General features: G+C 34.8%; 3 protein-coding genes across 7 annotated transcripts; 2 read left to right on the top strand and 1 right to left on the bottom strand.

Moving 5' to 3' along the window:
• The first annotated feature begins 452 nt into the window (after window positions 1-452).
• On the top strand, window positions 453-1,178 carry LOC123684146 (protein lethal(2)essential for life-like). Its single transcript, XM_045623294.1, has one exon. It carries the CDS (start codon window positions 533-535, stop codon window positions 1,106-1,108), a length of 576 nt encoding a protein of 191 aa, XP_045479250.1. The 5' UTR covers window positions 453-532; the 3' UTR covers window positions 1,109-1,178.
• Window positions 1,179-8,424: 7,246 nt separating this feature from the next.
• Window positions 8,425-15,291, bottom strand: LOC123683893. The gene is made up of 3 exons (XM_045622896.1): window positions 14,943-15,291; window positions 14,126-14,412; window positions 8,425-8,731 (listed from the first exon to the last, which is right to left on the bottom strand). The coding sequence occupies exons 1-3, from the start codon at window positions 15,203-15,205 to the stop codon at window positions 8,517-8,519; spliced, it is 765 nt and encodes a 254-aa protein (XP_045478852.1). The 5' UTR covers window positions 15,206-15,291; the 3' UTR covers window positions 8,425-8,516.
• Window positions 15,292-16,318: 1,027 nt separating this feature from the next.
• LOC123683894 (CD151 antigen-like) lies at window positions 16,319-19,253 on the top strand. Of its 5 annotated transcripts, none has more exons than XM_045622898.1 (5): window positions 16,319-16,622; window positions 17,374-17,467; window positions 18,380-18,571; window positions 18,631-19,023; window positions 19,108-19,253. In XM_045622898.1, the coding sequence occupies exons 2-5, from the start codon at window positions 17,390-17,392 to the stop codon at window positions 19,153-19,155; spliced, it is 711 nt and encodes a 236-aa protein (XP_045478854.1). In that variant the 5' UTR covers window positions 16,319-16,622; window positions 17,374-17,389; the 3' UTR covers window positions 19,156-19,253. The 5 variants fall into 5 exon arrangements, with proteins under 5 accessions (XP_045478854.1, XP_045478853.1, XP_045478858.1 ...); XM_045622897.1 differs by having other exon boundaries at window positions 16,324-16,622; window positions 17,371-17,467; XM_045622902.1 differs by lacking the exon at window positions 16,319-16,622 and adding an exon at window positions 16,748-16,893.
• Window positions 19,254-19,296: the final 43 nt, after the last annotated feature.

Raw genomic sequence — 19,296 nt, 5'->3', positions numbered from 1 at the left:
TAAATCCGTTACAGCAGAGTTCGCAGTAAAAACATATAATAATGAAATAAACCATGGAATATGTGTGAAACTGGCATATTCCCTAACGATTTTGTTCTACAATGTATGGCGGAATGAACGGATTTGCCACAGAATTAGAGATAAACTTATTCCTATCAATCAAGATCCATGAATGGTGGGAAATGACTACAAAAAACGAATTCCCGCCATTATTTGTCATGTCCACCAAGCTCAGTAACAAGCGAAAAACTATTCAATGTTGCTCTATGGCTCATTGCGAAGATAAAGCTGCGGAGCTTCAGAAATTTTAGAAGATTTACGGAGAACCGACATTAACCCAAAAATCAGTGAATCCACCAAATATTTTCATATAGTTTCTATGACTTTCCGAACGCTACCAAAAATGTCTCTATGCCTAACCACAAAAAAAACAAACAAAGCCTTCCTGGAATATCCTTGCGTTTCCACGGTAACAAAACAAAAGATCTACGAGTTTCGAAAATTCCACGCTTGAAGTTGAAGTTAGATCTTCATGATGTCCTCGCTGTTACCAATCCTATTAGATGAACTGATCCATCCTTCTCGCTTACTAGACCAACATTTCGGCCTCACCCTTGACCCTAACGACCTCTACGCTCCCGTTACAGGACCTCGCGATTTAAGATTAGCGGCTCTCTATCCCAGAAGTTACCTGAGGCCATGGCGTACCAACACTTCATGCCAAGACGTGGGTTCCACCCTTCATATGGACACGGACAAGTTCCAAGCCAATCTCGACGTGCAGCAGTTCAAACCGGAAGAGCTTTCCGTTCGTGTGGACTCGGATAACACCGTTATTATCGAGGGAAAACATGAGGAGAAACAGGACGAACATGGGTTGATCTACCGCCATTTTGTAAGGAAATACACCATACCTAAGACCTGCGATATCACCAAGTTGGAATCCAGACTATCATCTGATGGAGTTTTGTCGATTTTGGCGCCCAAATTGCAGGATAATACGAAAGAGATTAACATACCGATAACTCAGACTGGTAAGCCTGTTAAAAATGATGCTTGTAAAAAAAGCGAGCCTTCAGGTGCTGGTGATAATAAGACAGATAGTTGAGTTCATGGATTTAGATGTTTTGTTCGTTGATTTGTTACAAGTTCATTTGATTAAATTGATAATTATGGAAGTACTTGTGTTTTCATTACTTGAAGATTTGAAATCTAAATTAACATAGAGAAACCTAGCTTTTCATGTCTGTCTAGAGGTGTAGTTGTCTCAAATGGAAACACGATCATCCCCAAAGTTCCAGTTGACAGCACCCTTTCGGTATAATCAAACGAACTAAAATTCTTCTGGAACCATTCATGTCCTAATTCCCGAACCAAATTACATCAAAATCAGGCTGGTAAGTACCCAGGCCCGGTCTGGCCAGGTCGGCAGGTCAGCGATCGCCGAGGGCCCCGGCCCAAGGGGGCCCCCAGCTGAACTAAACTAAACAAATTTTTGAAAATATGTTTTTTTGACAATTTTATTTCATTTAAACGTTTTAAAATGAACAACGAATAGACATTATGGGCAAGGTTCTGTATTGATATTTTTGTCAAAATCTTTCATTTGAACAAGTTGATAAAAACAATTGCTTCGATAAAACGCAATATAATTTTGAAAGGCTTCCACGATAGCATTATTCATAACGTTATGGTAGACCCTACCCAAGATACAGGAAGCACTTATATACCAATTGGCTATTTTCGTACGATATGTCATTCGATGATTGGTTATGAAAGGCTTCTAGAAATTACTGTAGTTGAAGACTCGAATGGTCCTGCATTGTAAAAAAGTGTAACTCCAGAATTAATCAAGTACGGAATTCTGGAATCAAATATCCTTTCATGTTCATTCGATGGAAAAAATAACATGAAAGAGTATTATAACGGTTTCCAGGCTCACCTTAAAAAGCTAAATGAAAATATGACGTATCTATCACGTCTTGAACCTAGTAGCTGATTCAGCAGTAAAGTTACTAGAGACGGAAAACTTGTTTGGATTGGTGGAAGAATCTGCAGTTTTTCTGAGTTCATCTTACAAGCGAATGGCAGTATGGTAGAAGAAACAAAAACAACATACAAACTTTATAGACTGCAAAAGTCTCTAAGGCTCTATTTTCGATAATTGATGAAAGTGTGTTGAAGAAAACTGCCAAAGATAAATAATTGACGTCAGTAAACCGTATTAAAAAAACATGATGGTTAGTTTGATTGTAAATCCAGACATATGGACAGAAATTTGGCAAATCAATGATCAAAAACTAGAAACTCATTTATTTCATTCGTTTCACATTTGGTTCTTGTTATAACTCCTGGTTCAAAATATTTGCAAACTAAAACATTGAACTACGCTGTTGCTTGGAATTCATTTCAATCACTGCTCAAACTTATTAATGAAAAAAGAAATGATGAACATTTTGAAGTTGTATATACGAAAATAAAAGAGTATGCGCCAAGAGTCTGCTATTAATTGTAAATCGGAAGAATATCGGAAGAATCGGAATATTGATATGGAAATAAAATTGCATTTCACGGAAAGAAGAATTTCAAAGAAAAAACAGATGTCTGGGAAAAATCAAAAGATGATTCTCCTAAAATCTCAACAAAAATAATTACAAGTCAGTATTTTTCGATGTGTTAGAACCAGCATTGAAGAAAGTTTTTGTCCAAATAGAGAAATTTTAGAGGACCTGTCTTGATTACACCCAAGAAAGTTCAATGAAATAAGCTTGAAGATATTCCAACTGTAGTCTTCTCTTGTATTTCAAACCTGCAAAGTTTGAAGACGTTGATTATTAACATAAATAATTTGCAATCAGTTCAAAAGTTTCATGAAAATCGAAAATACTCAAGATGAACAAATCCCAGGCGAAATGTTAAACAAAGCAGAAGGAAATTTAGATTACTGTCAAATTGATTCAGAACCTAAATCAGAAGAAGCAACTTTTCGTGGTCTACGTAATGACAGTAAAGCAATTGTCAAGTGTTCGTCATGCGTATTTTCAGTTCTTTTTGATTTCTCTGGATCGGGCTTATTCATTCACTTGTATGTATCTTATAAATACGATATTTTGTATACAGGTTACCTGTGAAAGAGAATTTTTTGAGTTAAAAATAATCAAGAATCGTCTTAGGTCTAGTTCAAGCCAAAACCTTACTTCTATCCTAGTTTTTATGAATATGGAAAGCGATTTATTTTCTGACTTGGACAAAGATGACATAATTAATGTCATGGGCAGGAGTTGTGAAGAACTTACCAAAGACTGAAAGGATAGTTAGTAAAATCATTAATTACTCAACTAGCACTGTGCTGAGAATTTTTTTTGTGTTTATATTGTTAACAACAGTATTCATTTTGACCTACTTCATATAATGATTTATTTTATACTTTTATTTCATTATTATTTTAGGCCCTATTTTACTTTTTAGTATCAATATACCTAGTTGTTACCTTAAAGTTCAGTTTATAATTGTACATTTTTTTTGTCTTGTGTTTTTCATTTTTATGTTCGTAGTTACGTCATTGGTCTCTCATTGAACTCTCATTCTACTTCAATTATAACCACTTTCAAGGAGTAATGAATGCATAATCTTGTTCTTTCAATTAGAGATACAATAATAAATTAATCTAAATTTGCTGCTGGAGGCAGAATACTTTGAGATTCATTCAAACCTCAACAACCATAATTTAAAATTATTCAAGAGCACCTTTTGGCTGCCGTGATAGGTTCTCGTTTTATTTCCTGAAGGGGGGCCCCAAATCAGCATCTAGCCGAGGGCCCCCAGTGGAGCCAGACCGGGCCTGTAAGTACCGGATCCGTCCAATATCTATTCTTCCAGTTTTTTTTTTTTCATTCTGGAAATGGTGATGGCTGAACAACTTATCTCATTCCTCGACAAATACAACTATTTTCTGAATTCTTAATTCCCAATTTGGGTTCAGGACAATAGCGTACCCAAAGTTGGGGATAAGGGGGCTATATCCCCAGGAGGTATATCCATTATAAGTCGCAACGCTCAATAATTGAATCGTGCAAAAATTGAATCAACGAATTCAACAACCAGCGGTTATATCAAAGGGTACGATCTGATCTGATTGTCGTTGGAACAATCATTATTTACATACGGCTTCCAAATTGATGATAAACAATCGCTTAAAAATCAGCTCGTGGTAGCTACAGGAGCTTCCTGGTATAGGTAGGTCCACCGACCGTCGGTGGAAGCACTACAAATTTCTTTGCCTGAGCAAGACCCGGAGTATTCCCCCAGAGGGTTTTTCTATTGTCCTACTCCCATTGTTGGACCGCTGCTTTTTATTGGTCTTTTCCAAGCCCACAGAAGGGCTCAGGACCAATAGGTGTTGACATTGATGCCCTTTCTGCAAGTTCATCGGCTTTCTTGTTTACTCAATACCTCAATGCTAGTACCCATAGAAGAGTTATTTTATTCCATCTGGCCAAATGCTTTATAGTATTAAGGAACTCCTATTTTGGTAGAGACCCCTGGCTATATGACTTCTAATATCTCAGTGTGGTCTGGATGTCAGGAATGATGTTAATACGCGTCCCTTTGAGGATTCTTTTTTCTCTTGGGCGCAAATATAGACTGCTAGAGTCTCGGTTTGCAAGGTATATAGGGCTCACTTCCCAGAGAGCTGGAGATCCTCATTTTGGGCCCATATGCCCCAATACCTTTGCCTCTTTCTGATTTTGATCCATCTGTATACAATATGGAGGCCTTTTTGTCACTAGGTTTAGTATATTCTGTCGATTAGTTTGTTGATTATATTTCATGTTTAAATCTTAATGTGTGTTGCATGATCTCAAAACCAATCAAAATCTTATTAATGCTTTGTAAGCAGTTAACAAACTTCTTTGGAAAACTTCTTCAAAAAAAGGAAAATTTGACAAGAAAACAAGTCAAATATAGAAATGACCGAAACAGACCGATCAGACTTTGGAATCACTCTTCAAATACTTGCTTATTGAGTTCAAGCCTTACCAAGAAAGTTCTTACACTATTACAGCATCTTTGAATCAGATATCGACTGAATATGTTTTGGTAGATTGTTGTAAAACTTGAAGCAAATATACTTTACATTTCTCAGAGATAGCGTGAGAGAATTTTTCGTAAAACAGAATAAATTACTTCTTCCTGTGTTATTCAAGTTCTTATACTATTCGCAGTAGTGACCCCTCTTTCACAGAAAAACCAGACATTTGAATATGTCAAGTCCCACTGTTGTTAGTATTCCCTGAACTCTGAACATCACACGACTTGAAGCTCTATAAGGTGCGCGTTCGTGTATTATGAATATCTCATCAATATCAGAGCTTTTTCTCCAAATAAGAACACTGGTGCTGAGATAATACGTGTATAGAAAAAAGTACAGAATTCAAGGTTTTGGAAATATGGGGCTATTATTTTCTTGTTACCCAGAAGAAAGCTTTCAGAGCTGTTAAATATACACATCCAAAAACCTATTGTATACCAATTTTAGTCAAGTCTACATTCTGACAAAAATGTCTGAATTGATAAGGAGGATCATCATGGATGTCGCTGGAAACATGGGACAGTATGAGAAAAGGTCAAATTCTCAATCACGTAGGTAATGCAAGATGTAAGAGTGATCTGAACACATGTAAAAGGTACCAAACTGCAAATAAGAGAAAGAAAGAACCTTGACATCGCCGGACTTTACAATAGGCTCCCTATTGAATTGAGAAAATTTAATGAGAAGTTTCGAAGAAAGAGCTACACCACGGCCTGATTAAAAACCATCCATACACCTTTATGGAGTTTAATATTTGAATTATACTGGGTGTTCCTAAATTGTATCAGGCGTACAACTTTGCTATAGATAGCTGAAGCGGTAAGTGGTAGTCGAAATAAATATAGGTCGTAGATGTCATACAATAAGCTTAGATATTTGTAAACATAACGCCATCGAAATATTAATCGATTTGTGTCTGAATCATAAAGTTATTTTCGATTAAAAATGTCAGTTTACGAGCCAAATTCTCGTCATTTGAGGGAGGTTTTAATTTTCTGCTTTAATATGAAGATATCTGCGGCAGAGGCTCATTGAATGTCCTCAAATACCTATAGTGAGGCCGCTGTTAGTGAAATAACGTGCCGAGAGTGGTTTCAACGCCTCAAGAACGGTGCTTTGACGTCGAAGACCAGCATGGCGGTTGAAGAGAGAAAATTGAATCAAGACTAGTATCCAACGCACTACTGGTAGTTTAGAAAAATTAAAGAACAAACTTTGCTGAAGGACTAGGTACACTTTTCGGCTCCTTGTAGTTTTGTCGTATCTGCTATCGATTTTGAGAAAAAAATTTCAAACAATTCTATACGCTCTTATTCCAATATTGTGATTCAGGAAAGTGTAAAATATAAAATTGAATTTCAGAAAATGGAAATTGCAATTCTTGTTGTTATTTAAAATAATTAATTTAATATTCAGAAATAAAACTTTTATTCAGATATTTGTATTTTAGAATAGCAATATATATCATACTCCAGAAAAGGGAAAAATTGATTTCAGAAAATATAAATTGGAATAGGGATTTGCTTATTTAGACTTCAGAAATACGAAATTATAATTCAGAATCAGTTACATTAACACACTTCAGAATTAATTAAAATGAATAGTCATATATATGCAATAGGTATCTGCGTAGCACAATGTACTGGTACCTCACATTCGGTAATGTTCTGATTTACATATAATGTGGGGTTGAAGGAAATGAGAGAGCGGACGAGCTTGCAAAAAGTGCATCAAGGTTGAGACCTGCTGGACCTGAGCCTTTCTGTGGGATAGGAAAAGACCAATACAAAGCTGCGGTCCAGCTATGGGAGTTGAACAGTAGGACAATCCACTGGACTAACACTCCTAGACTTGCTCAGGCAAAGAAATTCGTGAAGATTTCACCTACTTACACCAGAAAACTCCTGAAGCTGTCACGAGCGGAGCTTCGGGTGATGGTGGGACTGCTGACGGGGCACTGTCGGTACAAACATCATTTGTACCGTATGGGTAAGTCAGCAGAAAAGATTTGCAGGCTCTGTGGATCGGAAGTAGAAACGACTGAACACTTGATATGCAAGTGTCCAGAGCTGGCTGGCCTAAGAACCATTCACATGGGTAAGCCGGTCCTGGATACCAGAGAGGTAATGGCCAAGGCCCCTAGGGAGGTTGTCAATTTTATTAACGTCGTTGACGACCTCCCTGGGTTTCTATGAATGAGTAGGATAGTGAACAAAAGATCTGCATGGTCGCAGTTCCCGGAAGGCTTACCGAAGCAAAACGACCCCAGTTCAAATAATAATAAATAAATACATATAACATTATCTGAAATTGGATTGATAACCTCTGAAATACAATTTTCCTTTTCATAAATCTAATTTGTTGTTTCTGAATTTCAATTCACTATTCTGAATTAAAACTTTGTTTTTCCTCCAACTTCCTAATCTAAATTTCAATTTCGTTTTTCTGAAATTGAATTAAATAATCTCGATTCCAATTTTTTTTTCTGAATTATACTTTGTATTCTGAAAAACATGTTCCCTTTTCTGAAATTGAACTTTGATTTTCTGAACAACAATTTGAAAAGTTGTAGTCATCCTCAGTAAAATCTAGATTATTATAAAGATCCAGTTAGTAAGCTGTGATGAATTAATTAATTTTTTAAGTTTTGGTACTCACTTACCCAATTTGTAGCGAAGATCAATAAACATTCGGTAAATTGGCATAATCAGCACAAAACAAATTAGGCCTTCAAGAAACACCCTGTATCTCTAAAACAAAGCGTTTGCAGGCCCATGTTTGTGGGACTTTTTTCTTCAACTGATCCAAGGAATCTCTGATTTCCCATTCTACCTCCACTTTAGGAACAACCTTTATTTTTGTTGACTTTGTTTTATGTTTATTTATTTATTATTGAGGTCCATTTGGAATATCTTCGGCTCAAACAGGATACCCATAACAAATTTCATCACAATCGGAAAACAACTGTAGAAGTTATAGTTGTCACAAGTATTTGTGGACATACAAACCGACAGACAAAAGCACTTCGCGAACGGAATTTTTTAAATCGTCGTCATTTCAAAAGCTATGGTAATGCTTCCTAAGCGGTCGTAAAATCAATCTGAAATTTTGCAATTCAATTGAAAATTTTACATAATTCGTCAAATAAAACTAGATTTGTGGGAAGAAATTCATATGTATATTTTCGAACCAAGATAATGGATATCTACCTACCTTTTTCTAATCAACTTGGTGTTCCACATGGGAGTATTCTCTGACCATTATTATTCTTATTGTTTTTATCATCAACCCCTTTTTGTGGCATCTAAGAATCAATAACAGATTTCTCAGAATAATCATTCAACAGATCATCAAATTTACTCTTACGTAGACACAAAAAAAATACATATTATTACATACAGAATACAATTCGATAAAGATTTTTTCATATATTCTGCAACGATTGTCTGGGAGATGAAGTAGCTTTGATTCCTTTACGAAATGCCTTTTCTTTCTTCTTCTCTTCTTCGAGTTTAGCCATCTCGATTTCCTCGATTTCTTCCAACTCTTCGTTCTTCTTCAACTGAACGAGATAGTAGACATTGATGACAGCTATTGCTATCCAATCAGCAGCGGAAAGCAAAAATGTGCCCAGTTTATCTGTAATCGGGAACGTTGTTATCTAAACGTTAAGAAACAGTTCGGAACTGAAAATGTTCAAATAAGAAAAAAAAAATTTTGATGACAACGTTTACTCATATCTGTAATGTGAGAAAAAAAAGTTTGATAACGAAGTTTGAACCAAATTAATCGAAATAATTTTTTTTGTTACTGAATAAGAGTTACAGAGAAAAATGAAAGATACCTTGGTTAATTTTAAGAATAAAAAGTCCCATGAATATGAGCCCGCAAACGCTTTGTTTTCGGGATACAGGGTGTATCTAGTGTGTCGTATAGTGATGGTTATATCAGTTCATCAAATCTTTATTAATCTTCGCTATAGAGTGGGCGAATAAGTACCAAAACTTATAATTAATTTATTCATAGAGCTTACTAGCTGGATCTTTATAATAATTTGGATTCTCCTGAGGATTACTAGAGAGCTGTTTGAAATTTTTTTCTCGAAATCGATAGCAGATACGATAAAACTATAACCAAAAAGTGTAGTACTGGACCAGAGTTTCTTTTCACATTTTTCTAAACTACCAGCGGTTCATCAGAAAATAGTTCCGAAGGAAATAATCAGGCACCCTTCCAAATAAAATATCACCCTGTGGATTTGCATTAAAAATTAGCATATTACATCATGAAAACTTTAAATTGGAATATCTATGGCCAATTCAAATTAATTATCTTGTGAAGGGAAGGTTCTATGAGGAAAAAAGTTAAACTTTAACATCTTTATCTTAAAATAAAATGTTTGGGGACTCATGTTATAGGACTTTTTTTTTAAATGATCCAAGAAATCTGTCATTTTCATCTGTACCTCCATTTTAGGAACACCTTGTAGATATAGTCAATTCAAGTTCAAAACTGATATCTTCACAAATGAATTGCAATTTGAATAAAATACAATAAATTGTACAACACATATCAGACAATTTTCGATAGAATTACTCAGTTTAGTTCTTTGATAACTACAGTATTGAAATTTTGTGACGAGAATGATAACAAAAAACCGAAAACAGCGGGTAAGTGTATACCGATGACGAATGCAAAAATCACAGATGGCAAATAAGAGGGTGACACAGCGGATAAATAAAGAAAAATAATAAACCTCAGACATAGACGTGCTCGAAGTACAATAAGAGTAATCTTCTTGAAAGCGATAATAAACTCATTAAACGTGAAAAAGTCCGATTTTTTACTGCCATGAGGATTTCGAAGGAAAGTAAAATGATTATTGGTTCATGTTCATTTTATGGAAAAATCTTCGTTCTTCGTCTTTGAGAGAATTCGCAATTTTATATTTTTGAAATCTTGGGAGGTAATTACCCCCAGAACCCCCCGTTTCTACGCCCTCAGATCTATATAGTCACAGAAATATTACGTTTTTTTCGATATTCTTGAATTTTCTATAGTTCTGACTTCTGACCACGCTACCAATACGAAATCCTGCGAGCATCTTGACTTTGTTATTCTCCAAATATATGCAAAATCACAACCCCATAGAATTTGTAATCACGGAAGCCAAAATCTCAAATTTGTTGGTTTTGCAGTTACGGAAATTATGCATACTTCAAATTAGGCATAATTGCTTGTTTCTTTTGAGTCATTATGCCTAAACTGGTCTCAAGTTGTGACTCCATCCCTCACGGATATATTATGAAATTTTTGTTCGATATTCTTTTTGATTTTCTTTGATTCTGCGGTTATTGGATCAACATAAAATTTCGGACGAGGCTTGAAATTACATTTTACATATAAATGCAAATTTTCAACTCTATGGAATCCGCAGATTTTATATTATTATTTATTCCCTAAGTGGTTTACGCACCTCATGCATTGATGCCCTCTGCGTACGCTCAAAAAAATATTTGCTTATGCACCTATACTGTTACGTTTTAAATTAATGTTTGAGATGGTAATTTGTAATTTGTTCTTGAGATCAGGTATATTTTAGGTGTGTTTATATTTTATTTCTCAATTTAGCTATCTCAATTGATTGATTGTCCTATTGTCCATTTTGAATTGTTAATATCGTTGATTGATTTCCTCTAACTATGCATGGCAACACAATTCAATTCTTCATTCTTCTATGAATAGTTCAATTTATCCACAAATAATATCTAATAGTATAACGTCAACTGCAATAGTAACATTTGATTTCAACAATATATAAAACTGTGTAAAAGAAAATGAAAGCCGGCATTCATATCAAACTTGGTATCTGTTACTTGAATATTTAATTTTTGAGAATAACAATCCTCATTATTATAATTATACATAAAGGGTGTTTGACTTTATTTTTAAGTTTTTTTCTCATAGCACCAGACGACTTAAATTTGGTATATGCAATTTAAAGTTTTCATTATGTGATATGCTAATTTTGAATACAAATCTACGGGGTGATATTTTTTTGAAACTGTGCCCGTTTCTTTACTCCAGAATTATTTTGGTTGGCCACTGGTATTTTAGAAAAATGTAAAAAGAAACTTTGGTCCATTACTATACTTTTTGGTATCTTATAGTTTTTCGTATATCCTACAGATTGCGAAAAGAAAAAATTTCTCTAGTTATCATCAGGAAAATACAAATTATTATAACGATCCAGGTAGTAAGGTGTTATGAATAAATTAATTATAAGTTATGATACTCTTTTACCCAATCTGTAGCGAAGATTAGTAAAGATTCGATAAAATGGTATAATCATCACAAATAATAGGACAACAAAGACTGTATCTCCAAAACAAAGTATTGAAGAACTTTTTTCCCAAAATTATCAAAGGAATCAATTTGCTTTTATATTTCCAATTTGGGAACACCCTGTAAAGAAATCTTTTAAATATTTACTATCAAATCTTAAATTGATTCCTATTTTTTCATAAAATTTCTTAAATAGAATACAGTTAATTTATGTCTTTTTCTGTTCGGAGTAGGCTAATAGTTGCCATGAGCACCCGCAGGGGAGGGGCCAGGGGGGCCATTGCCCCCCCTGAGATTTTGATTGCCTCATTTTTCAGAACAACACCCTCAATATTACTTCCTCAATCCAAAGGGCAAGTAAAAAAGGAAAGTAATAGATTCACAACTATTTTCCGGTTTTCAATGGAATTACATACTATACATATAATCCATAATCGGCAGAGGTATTTTTTAAATTGAAAACTTTTTTAGGCGCGTTGAGAACTTCTTGGGTGAAGAAAAATCATGAAACCGAAAGCACTCCATGCGTGTCAATTTGTTTATAAATTCATCTTATACTCGTATCCGTAAAGTATGGAACAAAATTCATTTTTAGCTAAACACACCATTTTAAGAAATAATCCTGAAACACGTCGATTTTATTTTAATTTACCGTATTTTGAAATAATAATCTAATATACAGGGTGAATTACTTTCATTAATTACTAACATTAACATTAATATTAATATTAACAATATTATCAAAAATACGGCAATTGGTTTGAATATAACACCCTGTAGTTTGTTACATTTTTAGATTAATACAAATGTTTAAAAATAAGAAATAATTTCTTTCATATTCTGTCTGCTAGACCACGAGTACCAAACATGTTTGGAAACATCTCATTTTTATTAATCTAAAAATGTAACAAACTACAGGGTGTTACATTCAAACCAATTAGCGCTAGACAATGAGTATTTTTGATTATATTGCTAATTTAACTAATAAAGAATGTTATGCGTTATTTTATGAGCACACACGAAACTATTGTATTTTTGTCCACCCTGTACCACTTTTAGTGATCTTTTTGAAGTCAGAGTAGACGATGGTGATAAATATAAATACAGAAATAGAAAGAAACGGAATACTAATGTCGCCTACGACAATACTGGACGCCTTATCGTTTTTCAATAATTTTCATTTTGCCCCCCCTGAGAAAAATTTCTGCGGGCGCCCATGCTGCATGAGGTCCGTAAACTATTTAGGGAACGGAATGCTCTCAAGGCGGCCACTCACGATGCGCCCATGTTCGAGCGTTCGGATAATTTTACAGTCGGGCAGCTCGGAACACGACCGCACGACTGTAAATCAGAGAATGAACTTGACTGCCCGACTGGAATCTCTTGAACGCCTACTACCAAACGCTCGAAAAAACGCTTCGTGAGTGGCGGGCATCACGCGCCTCCGTTTTCTAATGGATTACTGCAGCTAGTTGCGCTAAAGCCCTAGAAGAAACGAAAAATGCTTTCGGGTTTCGCCTATTAACGAACTCAACCGTGGCATTCAAGATATGAACCTATCATGCAAATTTAACTACGTCTTTTCGTTAAAAAATTATCGTATTAGGTCAATTGAAAAGTCCCCGGTCTGATGCACAGATGGCGGTGCAAGTATTAAATCCATATGATTTATAGTTAGTACCAACCTTCGCCCAAAGAGGCAGTCACCGACGAAAAAAGTTTAGTCAAGACAATGCGCCTTTTCACAAATCAATGAGAACAATGGCAAAATTGCATGAATTGGGCTTCAAATTGCTTTTGCGTCCACTGTATTCGTCAGATCTGGCCCCCAGCGACTTTTTCCTGTACTCAGACCTCAAACAACAAATCGTACTACAAAAATGGTATCGAAAAGTTGGGAGATCGCTGTATCGCCCTCGAAGACAATTATGTTGAATAATAAAATCGAATTTCGCCAAAAAAAATGCGTTTTACTATTGTAGACCGAAGACTTTTCAATTGGCCTGTTACTTACCGCCAGGCGGACAATCATTCTTGAATTTGACCACGAATTTGTCATCAATGTGTCGAGTCTTAGGGGTTGTCCATTAATCACGTGATCTTTTTTTAGCATTTTTTAACCCCCCCTCCCCCATTGGTGATACGTAGTGAGGTTTAAGACCACCCCCCCTCCCCCTTCTCAACATCACGTGTATTTTTATTACCTACAACGAATCTTGAAATTTTCTGAATATTATCTTAATTTAAATACAGGAATAAACTATAATCTTATTTTATTCTGAAAATAAGGACCATAATAAAAATGTCTACACCAGGTTGCAAGTTTTTTTTGATTGCCATAACAATAATAATAAACGAAGAGTGTAATCATAGGAAAAACATGTATTGTACTAGTACATGAATATATTTAATGTAGTCAAGGTCACTACACGCCGCGCCGTGCCGCTTAATATTTGTTTAAAAATCGCGCGTTTGACGAAAAAATAAATACACGTGATATCTTACTACACCCCCCTCCCCCTTGTGATATTTTCGTCATTTTTATCAAACCCCTCCCCCCCCTTTCAAGCCTCACGTGATTAATGGACAACCCCTTATTTTATCGTTTGAGAGCATACCCGGCTCAAAATTCGAAAATTATAGGGAGATCGATTCGGTAGACCAAATTATATGTGTTGTAATACTTACCGGGATGTTCTCTTTCAGGTACATCCACACCCCTGAGATCGGCCAAATGCTGGAGTATTATATCAGACAAATTTCGCATCCTGACAGAAACCAGAGGTGGTATATCTTGCGTTGCAGCGTGCATTAGTCCCACCTTTATGATATTCTTGAAAAGGACGTAAGCCTTGAGTTTCATTTCTCTTTCTCTCCTTCTCGCTACTAGCTTTTTCAGTCTTTCTTTCATCTTCCTTCGCAAAGCCATTTGTCTCGAAGCCTCTCTCAACTGTTCGAAGTACTTCTCAGTTTCTCTGAAAATTTTCGAATTGAAAAGTTACTCATTTTCCAAGTGTGGTAAATGGTGATTTTCCCAATGTGGCTTCTGGATGTTGGAATCCTGTCTGATGAGAATAATTTTATTTAACCTGAGAGAATCTACATTTCAGATTTGAGAAACTCATCCTTTAAGTGGTGAAGGGTAGGCCAAATTGGACACTCTTGAAAATTGGGAAGTTCTATTTCTATACTAGATAGACAGAAACTGATGTCGGTGTCTGAGGGCCAATGTTCATGAGGAACTCATTGGCTAAAACCGCTACTCCATAGCTATCACCGTAACATAGTTACAGGGTGTTTTTTGGGAATGTTCATTTTCGAAATATTGCTGTAACTTTTTTGTTCTGTTCATCAAATACTCAATCAAATGCTCAAGCGAATGCTCAAACAAAAGTTAAAGCAGATAGATACCGCCCCCCTCAGGAGAAAAAGATCAACGCTCTTGCAATCACCACTTCGAATGTTCGAATGCTATGAAGGGCAGGTAAATTACATTTTGACTTACTCTGGAGTCATAGCGTAAAGAATCGACAGCAGCTCTTTAATTCTGTCGTTCCATTTCTCTGGAAATAGATAACCGTACTCTCTGAAGGTGCACAGCAACAATCTTTTCGATGGTAAAGCCAGCTCGTCGATACGTCTGTTGCAGGGCTTACCCCTGTTACGGCAATCGGCAAGTCTTCTATCAATCTCATCTTCAGACATTTCTTCTCCCTCGTCTTCCTTGTCGAAGTCCATATCTTCTTCGTCCACTTCATCTTCCGCCATTTTGGTTGTGATCGAAAAAAGAAAATTTCAACAGCGAATTTCGAAAACGTCAAATCTACTTTCCTGATTTTGAACATGTCATTGTCAAGGTGTACTGATCTGCTTGATGATTAATTCAAAAATTGGATTTTTATTTTTGAGCATTCTTTTCTACTCGAATGATGGCTTTCGTACGAAGTCGATATTTTTCTCCAAAGTGGACTTTAATCAGCTGTATGAACAGATGCATACTCGATTTGTTTTATATATTCGAAAAAGTCTCTTCGCAATGGAAAAAACTATGAACTATGAAATTTTTTACTTTTTTGTTTTTTTTTCCAAATTCCGTCCCGAAATGTTGGTAGCAAACCTCAGATTCGGATTCAGAACCCCAATAAACGTATAAAACCGGAGAAATCAAAGCTGTCCCACAAAGTGTTTTTTTTCCAGAGACAGATAAAACCATATAATTTTCAACTATCGTTTGAGCCAGAAGGTTTATTGAGCAAAAAAACAAAATGGAAGAAATTTTTAGGGAATTTTATATACTCTTCATTCACGAAAAATTGATTTTTTCCAAGTAATAAGCAAAAACCGCCAAAAAATAAAATTTTCCACCTTTTTTGTATTTTATTCAATTTTTCGCACCAAATTTTTGTTTCAAACTTCAGATTCGGATTCAAAATCGCAAAAGACATGTTTAATCAAAGAAATCAAAATTACCCCAAAACTTTCCTGTGAAGGGCCCTTATGAGCACAAATTGAGAGGACTCAAATATCAGTCCTTTCTGATTCAGTGTGCGAGAGCGCTAAGCATGCGTAAACGTGAAATTCCTAGGACCATACATATTTCGCGTTCTACTGATCCATTTTTTATGAATGGTAGTATAGGCATCATTCGGGTTGGGTCATTAATGGTTCTCTAGGAATTTCAGCAAGCGAAGAATTGAGTAGCATCGTGTCACAACCATTGGCAGACTATTTCTTATTTATTGTTAAAAACTCAAAGAAGACTCCGCGTGAATATTGAGAACAGTTCTGCCAACATTGCGATGAAAAAACTTTCGAATTTCAGTTAGCAATCCATAGAGACAACTCTTAATCATAAGTAAAATTATAATAATTGAGCTTCAGAAAAATGCTCTACTGCTTATTAGTATCTTTTCCGCAAAATAAGTATGTTTCATATTCATTAAAACGATGGTTCTGATTCAAATGTTGCATTAACATAAACAATTGCAAACACCTGACCAGAAGACGAAGAACTGGAACACAAGTGATGACGAATCCCTTACCACATACCAGATTTATGCACGTGGTACCATCAGTTGTGTTTTATTCGAAAGTGGTACTTGAACACACATTAACATTGCAATAGTCAATCTAAGTGCAAACCTAGATCATTTCGAAGAATTGTGATTGATATTTTTACAATGAGGTAATTACTATTTTCTCTTCAACTCTTAGGTTAGGTTATGACTAATTCGAGTCTAATTAGATGATGAATATCACAAAATAACTCGTTATGTTTGTATTCACCTGCGATGCAGTGAAAGTCGATTTGAATCAAGTGGAATGCGTAGTTTCCTGTTCACACTTAACCTCTCTTTGTTGGTTTTAAACAATCCTACTATTTTAAGATAAACAATGGGAAAATAGTTGAATTTCTTTTTCTTGCCGGGTGATTTTTCAATGCTACCAAGATAAAGGTTACCTACACACAAAATTATTTCATTTCTAATAGGAAATATAATCTACATACGCTTTTTATTGTACGTTATTTTTTTAATTTCTGATCAATAAGCTCAATAATTAAGTGTGTATACCTATCCAGTTGATCATCAGATATTGGTAGATTCGACACAAAAACGTCACAGCAAACTGAATAAGACAATTTTTACTAAATTTTGAAATAATTTATTTTCATCAAACATTTATTTAACTTAATCAAATCGCTATTTGCCTACCATATAAATGAAAAAACTTAAAACATAATTTCAAAGAGCATATAAATGCATCAGACTTTCTAATGATATGTTTCAAACTCCCAATGGATTCTACATATGAAAATCTCAGAATTCGATGCGGACCTTTTTATAGCTGTCTATATAAAACAAAATGATTCTATATAAAATTTGCAATGTTTTTTATTCATATTACATAAGGCTTTCACTTATTATTTTCAGTAGCAACACAAAATAAAATATGGCTCTTGGAAGAAGAATGGACCGATGCGGCAATTTAATTAAATACAGTTTATTTATTGTAAACTGCTTAGTTTTTGTAAGTAATGTTGTTTAAAATTTTTTTTTTCATTTTTTATATGCGTCCGAAGTTTCTTTCAAATATTATTCATAAATCTGCAGGCAATTCTGTAAAGTATATCAAATATTTTTATTGAGATATATAGGGAAATGCGCGATCTTCAAGGTGTACGATTCAACAGCAGAAAATGTTTCCTTATTTTGTATCTACACTTGATGACTAAAAGAAAACTGCTGTTTGAAAAATTTGGCTTCATTTTTTCCAGAAAGAAATATCACAACATAAATAATGAAGGTCCAAGCTTATACTCCTGTGGAACACCTACTTTTATCATTCCCCCAATTGTAACGCCATCAATAGCATATTTTCTCAAACTTTTAAACTCTGTATTTTCATTATGCTGTTATTTTTTTTAACTTTGCATTTATTCTAAGATTGGATATTTTGAAGCCAAGATTAATCCAAGATCATTAGCAGAAGCTAAAAAATTCTAACTGTTTTTGCGGCATTGATATCACTTGTTTATAAGAAAATCCTGTTGTGTTGCTCCACACTCCTTGCCACCTCCCACTCCTCAAATGAATGAGGTGCATTTCCTCCAAATAACTTTGTATTATTCTGATTGAGACATAAAAACTCGTTTACAATTTTAACTTTTTTCAACAAAATTTTAGAACCCGGAAAGTTTTTTCTCTACTTATAAATAGAATAGTGGAAGTTTTAATAACTTGAATGAATATTTCTCTATCAGTTAAAGTTAATTTCACCATTCTAGGCGCTCCATTAGTTTTCTCATTCGCTCCAGTAATTTTAGTAGTAATTTTCGTTTGATTCAACAGAGAACTCATTTCCTATGTATCTACTACAACTAAAATGATATAAACTAGAAAAAAAAACTCTAATTCAAACTATAATCATAATTTTTTCTAGATCGGAGGTCTATGTGCATTGGGATTTGGCATTTGGATAGTTGTCGATAAATCCTTTGCTAACGAACTCTTAGGTACTAATTTATATGGAGGTGCTTCATGGATTATGATAATAACCGGAACTACTGCTGCCTTTTTGGCAGGAGTAGGATGTACAGGTGCGATCAAAGAAATAAGATGTCTTCTCTTTACGGTACAAACTTAATCTGATCTCATTAAACTGGAATTTTACAGAGATTCTTGAATTTTCAGTATATGATCTGTCTTTCCTTCATATTGGTGACCATGTTAGTGGGCGGCATCATCGGATACGTCTTCAGAGAAAAAGCAGAGCTGACTGTACGGAACGGTATGACCTCATCACTCAGAGCTTATGGAAATTATCACCCTGTTACAATTGCTTGGGATGAGACTCAGCAAAGACTGAAATGTTGTGGAATTGATAGCTATCGTGATTGGAAAGGGTACATTCCAGAATCTTGCTGCAAACCAACGGCACATGGAAGGCTTCAAAAATGCCAGAATGTAGAGGAGTTGAATGAACATGTGGCTTATTTAGATGGTTGTTTGAAAGCTACTAAGCATTATGTGAAAGAATATGCTTTGGTTATCGGTACAACTTGCACAATAATTTCTCTGATGATGGTAAGCTACACAAATAATTATATACTTATTGGATACTTTTATGAGAATCTACAATGATTGTTGTTTTAATAATTTCTTTTTCAGTTATTCGGAATTATATTCTCTTTCTTATTGTTTAGAATAATTGAATGAAAGCAACCAGGTAAGGTTTTGTATAATATTCATATATTTTAAAAAAATTCATGTTATAGAAATTATATATTTTTCAATAAAATAATTACTATTTTCAATCCTTTCATTTTCTATAGAGAGATCCATCCTTTCTGATGGAAT

This window comes from Harmonia axyridis, chromosome 7 (assembly GCF_914767665.1).
Source record: "Harmonia axyridis chromosome 7, icHarAxyr1.1, whole genome shotgun sequence".
NCBI lineage: Eukaryota > Metazoa > Arthropoda > Insecta > Coleoptera > Coccinellidae > Harmonia > Harmonia axyridis.
Note: the sequence above shows the minus strand (reverse complement) of the source record. Positions and strands in the feature narration are given on the sequence as shown.